At 52.1% G+C, this 8,157-nt stretch overlaps 1 protein-coding gene across 2 annotated transcripts; it reads right to left on the bottom strand.

Annotated features, from left to right (window-relative positions):
* Positions 1-219: 219 nt before the first annotated feature.
* Positions 220-1,948, bottom strand: LOC105512102 (chromosome unknown open reading frame, human C11orf86). 2 transcript variants are annotated; one of them, XM_011942395.1, is made up of 2 exons: positions 1,594-1,948; positions 220-1,035 (listed from the first exon to the last, which is right to left on the bottom strand). In XM_011942395.1, the coding sequence occupies exons 1-2, from the start codon at positions 1,867-1,869 to the stop codon at positions 964-966; spliced, it is 348 nt and encodes a 115-aa protein (XP_011797785.1). In that variant the 5' UTR covers positions 1,870-1,948; the 3' UTR covers positions 220-963. The 2 variants fall into 2 exon arrangements, with proteins under 2 accessions (XP_011797785.1, XP_011797784.1); XM_011942394.1 differs by having other exon boundaries at positions 790-1,038; positions 1,594-1,921.
* Between the last annotated feature and the right edge of the window lie 6,209 nt (positions 1,949-8,157).

Genomic DNA, 8,157 nt, shown 5'->3' on the forward strand with positions numbered 1-8,157 from the left:
CTGGCCTTGAGGTCAGCGCAGGGTGGGCGCAATCCCTCTAGGGAGAAACGTCCAGAGAAGTGGCAGGAAAGGCCCAGCCTGCTGGGGGATCCGCTCCGCCCTGGGCCCGGGTGCATCCCCCGCAACCATTCTGGGATGCTCTGGGCTTAGCCTGCCTCACAGGGGTCAGCAGGGGCGGGGGTCTGAGCCAGCGAGTTAGTCACCAGGCAAACTGTTGACTTTTTCTCAGCATCTTTATTACTGTGTTCAACTCCAGTGCTGGACACTGGATGGGGTGGGGTGGGGCCGGAGATGCCAGAAACAAGAAATCCCTTCCCCACTCTGGGCCTCAGTGTGCCCTGTGTCACACAGGGAGGAAGTCTTCCTCTGCTTCCTTCATCAGGACACCGTGAGGTTCAAAGGTTTTCAGGATGGGGTGGTCAGCCCGGAGGGCCACCCAGCTGTGGTCCTTGCCCCAGGGGGCTCACCATCTGGGAGGGAGACCTGGCCCTGGCCCACCATCAGCAACTGAAGGGCAGTTGGGTCATGGCCCAGTGACCAGGCAACATCTGTGAGCTTCTCAGCCATGGGTCTGGCTTCACCAGGCTCTGTCCTGGAAGTTGACAGCTGGTCGTGTGGGGCAGAAGCGTCCACAGCCCGCATTCTGGGCAGGCTTCTTCTAAACCTTCACAGAATCATAGTCCAAGGGCCCTACCCAAGCCCAGAGGGCAGACAGCTGAGCCTCCTTCTTTTTGACCCTGCTTGGGTATTCGAAGAGAGCTAGTGTTGAGGTGGGAGGGCCTCAGCTAAGAGGAGCAGCCACGTGGCGACTCCAGTGAGCTGGTGGCAGAAGCCTCCCTGGGCCACCCAGCCATAGTCCAGAGAGCCCTGAAGAGGTAGGTCAGCAGGCATGGCGGGCTGGTCCAGGCACAGCAGGGGCCACCATGGCTTCCGGCACCTTTAGCTGATGGTGTCCAGTGTGGGCTACGGGGAGGCCAGCTGATGCAGAGTCACGCTGGGGAAGATGGCGACAAATCTCTCCCACCTTCTTCTTACCTGCTGGAAGACAGAGGTGGGGGAGGTCCCATGGACTGTGGTGGGCTTAGATGTTGTTCCACCCACGGCCACGAGGTGGGGGTAGACCCGAGGGAGAGAAGCACTGCTCATTGGAGACCCTGTCTCTTAGAGGAAGGAGGCAGGGGTCAGGAGCCCGCAGCTCCCCACAAAGGGGTCCGGATCTCCCCTTTTTCCCTGGGGTGAGAGGGTCACACAGTGTACTTTCTGGGAAGTTGCACTGGCCGATCTCCTTGCTTCCTGCTCCATTCTCCTGTCCAACATACTATCAGATTAATCAGCTAAAAACAGCACTCACCACATTGCCCTCCTCCTCTAAAACCTTCAGTGGTTCCCCAGTGCCCATGGGATAAATCCCAAATGCCTACAGGGCCCTCTGAAATATGGCTCTGGGGTATCTCTCCCTGCACCCTCATCTCCAGGCAGCTTGGCTGTCATCTTGGTACACAGCCTGGGATGGCTCTGCCTCTGAACTTTTGATGCCCTGGAGTCCCCACCCACCTGCTGTGGTACCCTCCATCCTTCAGCCCACAGCCATACCTGTTGGGACTGCCTCAGCCACCGCCGGCTGCCTCCTCGCTGGGCTTGGATCAGCTGCTCTGTGTTCCCCAGGCTCCCTGGCACCCACTCCTGGGCAGTGGCATCTGGCCCTTCTGTGCCTCTGTCGAGGCCCTGGGACCCAGACTTCTCTCGCCCCTGTCTGAAGCTTAGCGCCCTGTGGAGTTGGCCCTCCTGGGGCCTCCCCCAGGGTTCCTGCAGCTTTCCATAGGAGGTTCGGGGCCCTCGCAAGGACTGGCTTCGCAGCCCTGTTCCCATGGCTCTGGAGGCTGCAGGCACAGGACTGCTCCAGCCCTTCAGCAAGACACGGCCCTCTGAGATGGCCCAGTGCCTCCACCTGTCTTACAAGAGATCACTTGGGGGCAAAGGTTGGTACTGCCAAGGTGGCTTTCATAAATCAAAGGGCAGGCCACAGGGTCAAGCATCCCTGAGTCACCTCACCACTCTGCCTCCCCACCTTCTGGGTCAAGGAGTGAAGGACAAGGGAAGGAAATTGCCACTCCCTCCTTCCCCTCCTCCCCTCCTCGTCCTCCCCTTCTCCATCCTCCTCCGTTCCCCTTCCCTCCTCCCCTTCTCCTTCCTTTCCCTTCCCCCTCCTCCTCCCTTCCCCCTCCCTCCTCCCCCTCCTCCTCCCTTCCCCTTCCCTCTCCTCCTCCTCCTTCTCCTCTAGGCAGCCTTCCCTGACTACCTCATCCCTGAAGAGTTTGTTCTCCTCTGAATTTCTATGACCCTGGCATCCATTGACACTGAGCACCCATGGCTTAACAGAAACACAGAGACAGCCTTTTAAGAATTGGGCTGGGCCTGGTGGCTCATGCCTGTAATTCTAGCACTTTGAGAGGCCAAGGCAGGCAGATTGGCTGAGATCAGGAGTTCCAGACCAGTGTCGCCAACATGGTAAAATCCCGTCTCTACTAAAAATACAAAAAATTAGCCGGGCATGGTGGTGGGCACCTGTAATCCCAGCTACTTGGGAGGCTGAGGCATGGGAATCACTTGAACCCGGAAGGTGGAGGTTGCAGTGAGCGGAGATCGCGCCACTGCACCCAGCCTGGGTGACAGAGCAGGACTGCATCTCAAAAAGAAATACGTTTTTCAAAAAAGAATCAGTATGGGTCCAACCTAGAACAACCACATTCACAACAACAGTAAGGAGGATGGCCATTGCCAGGCACTGCGGGAGGGAGGAATGAAGAGTTTCATGGCTGTAGATGTTCAGCTTTCATAAGGTGAAGAGTTCCAGAGATCAGTTGCACAACAATGGCTGAAATGGTAAATTTTATGTTATATCTGTTCTACAATACTGGAGAATTTTTTTTTTTTTTTTTTTTTTAATTTAAGAAACAAAAGGAAACAGGACTGCTCCAGGCTAGGAGTCAGGAGGCCTGGATTTTTTTCCAGGCCCAACGCTGCCCCTAATGTCCCAGCAGCACAGCACAACCCTTGAGCGCTCAAGCTCTGAGGACCGACTACCTCTGCGTAAACCGTAGCTTCATTCCTTGCAGCCTTGTGACCTTGGGCACATTTTTCTCCTTCATCCGTAAGAAGGACAAATAACTTGGGTAATTGTTGTGCGTATTAAATGTGATCCACAGGGCTTAGCACACAGCAAGCCCTCGAACAAAGAGAGTTGGTGGTTGTATTAGTCCATTCTCCTGTTGTTGTTAAAGAAAGAGGTGAGGCCGGGAGCGGTGGCTTATGCCTGTAATCCTAGCACTTTGGGCAGCCGAGGCGGCTGGATCACTTGAGGTCAAAAGTTCAAGACCAGCCTGGCGAATATGGTGAAACCCCATCTCTACTAAAAATACAAAAATTAGGCCAGGTGCAGTGGCTCACACCTGTAATCCCAGCACTTTGGGAGGCTGAGGCAGGCGGATCACAAGGTCAGGAGTCTGAGACCAGCCTGGCCAACATGGTGAAATCCCGTCTCTACTGAAAAAATACAAAGATTAGCCAGGCATGGTGGCGTGTACCTGTAATCCCAGCTACTCAGGAGGCTGAGGCAGGAGAATTGCTTGAACCCAGGAAGCAGAGGTTGCAGTGAACCGAGATCATGCCACTGTACTCCAGCCTGGGCAACAGAGCAAGACTCCATCTCAAAAAAACAAAACAAAACAGAACAAAAAATTATCCAGGCATAGTGGTGGGCAACTGTAATCCCAGCTACTCGGGAGGCTGAGGCAGGAGAATTGCTTGAACCCAGGAGGTAGAGGTTGTAGTGAGCTAAGATTGCACCATTGCACCCCAGCCTGGGCACAGAGCGAGACTCTGTCTCAAAAAATAACAATAATAATAATAAGAAATACCTGAGACTGGGTAATTTATAAAGACAAGAAGTTTAATTAGCTCATGGTTCTGCAGGCTGTACAGGAAGCATACCAGCTTCTGCTGCTGGGGAGGCCTCAGGAAGCTTCCAACCACGGTGGAAGGCAAAGCGGGGATGAGGCATCTCACATGATAGGAGCAGGAGAAAGAGAGAGTGTGGCAGGAGGGGGTGTACACTCTTTTTTTTTTTTTTTTTTCAGACAGAGTCTCACTCTGTCACCCAGGCTGGAGTGCAGTGGCGTGATCTCAGTTCCTTGCAACCTCCACCTCCCAGGTTTAAGTGATTCTCATGCCTCAGCCTCCTGAGTAGCTGGGACTACAGGTGCCCACCACCACACCCAGTTAATATTTTGTATTTCTGGTAGAGACAGGGTCTTGCTATATTTCCCAGGCTGGCCTTGAACTCCTGGCCTCAAGTGATCCGCCCACCTCGGTCTCCTAAAGTGTTTGGAATAAAGGCATGAGCCACCGTGCCCAGCCTACACACTTTTTTTTTTTTTTTTTTTTTGAGACGGAGTCTCGCTCTGTCTCCCGGGCTGGAGTGCAGTGGCCGGATCTCAGCTCACTGCAAGCTCCGCCTCCCGGGTTTACGCCATTCTCCTGCCTCAGCCTCCCAAGTAGCTGGGACTACAGGCGCCCGCCACCTCGCCCAGCTAGTTTTTTGTATTTTTTAGTAGAGACGGGGTTTCACTGTGTTAGCCAGGATGGTCTCGATCTCCTGACCTCGTGATCCGCCCGTCTCGGCCTCCCAAAGTGCTGGGATTACAGGCTTGAGCCACCACGCCCGGCCTCCTACACACTTTTAAACAACCAGATCTCACAAGAACTCACTCACTGTCATGAAAACAGAGCCAAGGGGATGGGGCTAAACCATGCATGAGAATCCACCCCCATGAGTCAACCACCTCCAACACTGGAGACTACAATTCAACATGAAGTTTGGTGGGGACACAAATCCAGACCATATCAGTGGTATTCACTGCTGTGGGCAAATCCTTTCCCCTCTCGGTCAGTCTCATCTGTAAAATGGGTTGTTTCTTTTTTTATTTTTTTTTTTTTGAGATGGAGTCTTGCTCTGTCACCCAGGTTGGAGTGCAGTGGTGTGATCTTGGCTCACTGCAAACTCTGCCTCCCGGGTTCAAGTGATTCTCCTGAGTAGCTGGGATTACAGTCACGTGCCACCATGCCTGGCTAATTTTTGCATTTTTAGTAGAGATGGGGTTTCACCATGTTGGCCTGGCTGGTCTCGAACTCCTGGCCTCGTGATCCACCCACCTCGGCCTCTCAAAGTGCCGGATTACAGGCACGAGCCACCGCACCCAGCCTGTAAAATGGGTCGTTTCAAATATAAGATGAAATCATGAGTGTGGATGCTTCTAAAGGTGAGACTACCATCAGCAGCTCTTTCCCCCAAGACAGGAAGCCTGGGGCTGGGCCAGCAGATTCCTCAGAATGGTTATTTTGTTTTTTGAAACAGGGTCTCACTCTGTTGCTCAGGCTGGAGGGCAGTGGCATGATTTCAGCTCACTGCAGCCTTGACCTCCCGTGCTCAAGCGATCCTCCCACCTCAGCCTCCTGAGTAGGAGTCCTGGGACTACAGGTATGTGCCGCCAGGCCTGGCTAATTTTTCTATTTTTTGTAGAGATGGAGTTTCATCGTGTTACTCAGGCTGGTTTCGAACTCCTGCACTCGAGCAATCTGCCCACCTCAGCCTCCCAAAGTGCTGGGATTTCAGGGGTGAGCCACCACACCCGGCCTCAGAATGGTAGAATCTGAGTGCTGAAAGGATCTCATACATCTGTTCCATGCTCCTTTTTGTTTTATTTTGATTATGTATTTCTTTGTTTATTTTAGAGACAAGGTTTCTCTATGTTGCCCAGGCTGGTCACAAACTCCTTGTCTCAAGTGATCCTCCTGTCTCAGCCTCCTGAATAGCTGGGATTATAGGCATGAGCCATCACGCCCAGCTCCTTTCTGTTTTAACCACTGTTTTGAGTCAACCCCTTCACAGATTTCATTTAAACCTCACGATAGTCCTATGATGTGGGGATTGTCATCTCATTTTATAGATCAGAAAACTGAGGATCAGGGAGATTAAGCACCTGGCTGGAGAGCATGCCCACTAAGTGGCAGAGCTGGTCAGCCACCCTGGTCAGCCAGGCTTTAAAAACCTATGCTTCAATCACTCAGGTCTCCTTCCCCAGAGTAGGCAGCAGACGCAGGACTGGAAGCCAGCTGTCCTGCCTCCTCCATGTTTGGGGTGCTGCAGAGGGCGCCCCTATCCAGGGCCAGGGAAGTGCTGGCTGCAGCTCTTGGCTCACGCTAACCTTGTCCCCCAGGGCCTGGCCTTGCCCTCATCCCTTCTGCTCAGTTTCTGAATCTTCCTTAGGTGTGGGGTTGCTTAAAATCTGCCAGGCTCAGCTCCCAGAGGAGCTATGACAGGGCCAGTGTGAAGAGAATGGAAAAAAGGAGCCCTGACCTTCTGCCCCAGACTGTCCCTAACACTGACTCTGATTTGTACCCAGGTCCTTTAATTTCAACGCTGACAACACTCCAAAGGTCAGTCCTGACCCTGGTTAAAAAGCAACAAAACCATTACACAATCTTCAACGCCCTCACTTCAACACACGTAGTCAACTCAAATCCCCACTCTCACAAAGGTCTGAGCCCAGGAAGAACTGGCTGACTCACAGACTTTTGAGATGTGGTGGGATGAATCACTCGCTCTTACGTCAAGAACATAGCTGTGGAGTACCCTCTTGCCAAGCATGCAGTCTTAAAACAATTTCCCAAATCCACTGAGGAGAGGGAGAAAATCTGTGTTCTCCTCCTTCCCTCCTCACTGCTTTTCTGCCTTCTTCACCTAGTATCTTAGACTGATTTGTGTTGCTATAACAGAGATGGGTTAATTTCTAAACGATCATTCATTTGATTCATGGTTCTGGAGGCTGGGAAGTCCAAAAGAATGGCATCAGCCTCCGATGAGGGCCTTTGTGCTATGTCATCCCATGGCAGAAGCTGGAAGGGTAAGAGAAAGCAAAATTGGGCAAGGGCAGGAGGGGGCTGAACTCACTTTTATCAGGAACCCACTTCCTGATCATTGCAGTAATCCAGTCACCCAATCACCTCTTCACCGTTCCACCTCTTGATAACTGTCATAATGACAATTAGAGTTTGACATGAGTTTTGGAGCAGACGTTCAAACTATAGCACCTGGCAAGCTTTTACTCACCTTTCAAAACTCTGCTTTGTGAGTGACACCTCCCCAAAAAGCCTGCCCTGACACCTCCAGGCTGTATAAGATAGGCAGTCCCCTCTACAGCCCACCCGATAACCCAATACACACAGTAACACAATCACACATGTCTGCCTTACCTCACCAGACTAGGTACCCCCTGAAGGCTAGAAAAACACCTTCATCTCTGTGTCCCCACGACCCAAAACAGTAAATAACTGGTATTAAATATTGGAGACTATTAGTTGTCTATTGCTATCTAATAAATTATCCCAAAACTTAGAGACTTAAAACAACACACATTTATTATCTCAGTTTCTGTGGGTCAGGATTGGGGGCGCGGCTTAGCAGGTCTCTGGCTCGGATCTCTCAGAGGCTACAGTCAAGTCTTCTCCAGGTCCTTCTTGGGTGGATCTGCTTCCAAGCTCATTCCTGTGGTAGTTTGCATAATTTAATTCTTTCTGGATTGTGGGATTGAGGGCCTCTGCTTCTTGATTGTTGCTACTTGGGCCTCTCCAAAGACCATCTCACAAAGTGGCAGCTGGCTTTAATCAGAGCAAGCGAGTGAGAGCAAGAGATGGCAAGAAAGACAAGCCAGGATCTTTGGACACTAACTGCAGAAGTGACATGTGGAGGCCAGAGCAACTCCGTCTTGGATGCTAATCCACCACGCTGACTTCTTATTAACCCCCATTCTGGGAATACCTCTAAGATTTCTACCTTTTTTTTTTTTTTTTTTTTTTTTTTAGACAGAGTCTCACTCTGTCGCCCAGGCTGGAGTGGAGTGCAGTGGCGCGATCTCGGCTCATTGCAAGCTCCGCCTCCCGGGTTCACGCCATTCTCCTGCCTCAGCCTCCTGAGTAGCTGGGATTACAGTCACGTGCCACCATGCCTGGCTAATTTTTGCATTTTTAGTAGAGATGGGGTTTCACCATGTTGGCCTGGCTGGTCTCGAACTCCTGGCCTCGTGATCCACCCACCTCGGC

This window comes from Colobus angolensis, unplaced genomic scaffold (assembly GCF_000951035.1).
Source record: "Colobus angolensis palliatus isolate OR3802 unplaced genomic scaffold, Cang.pa_1.0 Scaffold21, whole genome shotgun sequence".
NCBI classification, from domain to species: domain Eukaryota; kingdom Metazoa; phylum Chordata; class Mammalia; order Primates; family Cercopithecidae; genus Colobus; species Colobus angolensis.

Coding starts and splice junctions, on each gene's coding strand:
- LOC105512102 (XM_011942394.1), bottom strand. CDS start 1,869: ATGGGAACAGGGCTGCGAAGCCAGTCCTTGCGAGGGCCCCGAACCTCC. Junction 1,039..1,593: donor GGCTGAGGCAGTCCCAACAG/GTATGGCTGTGG, acceptor TCTGTCTTCCAG/CAGGTAAGAAGAAGGTGGGA.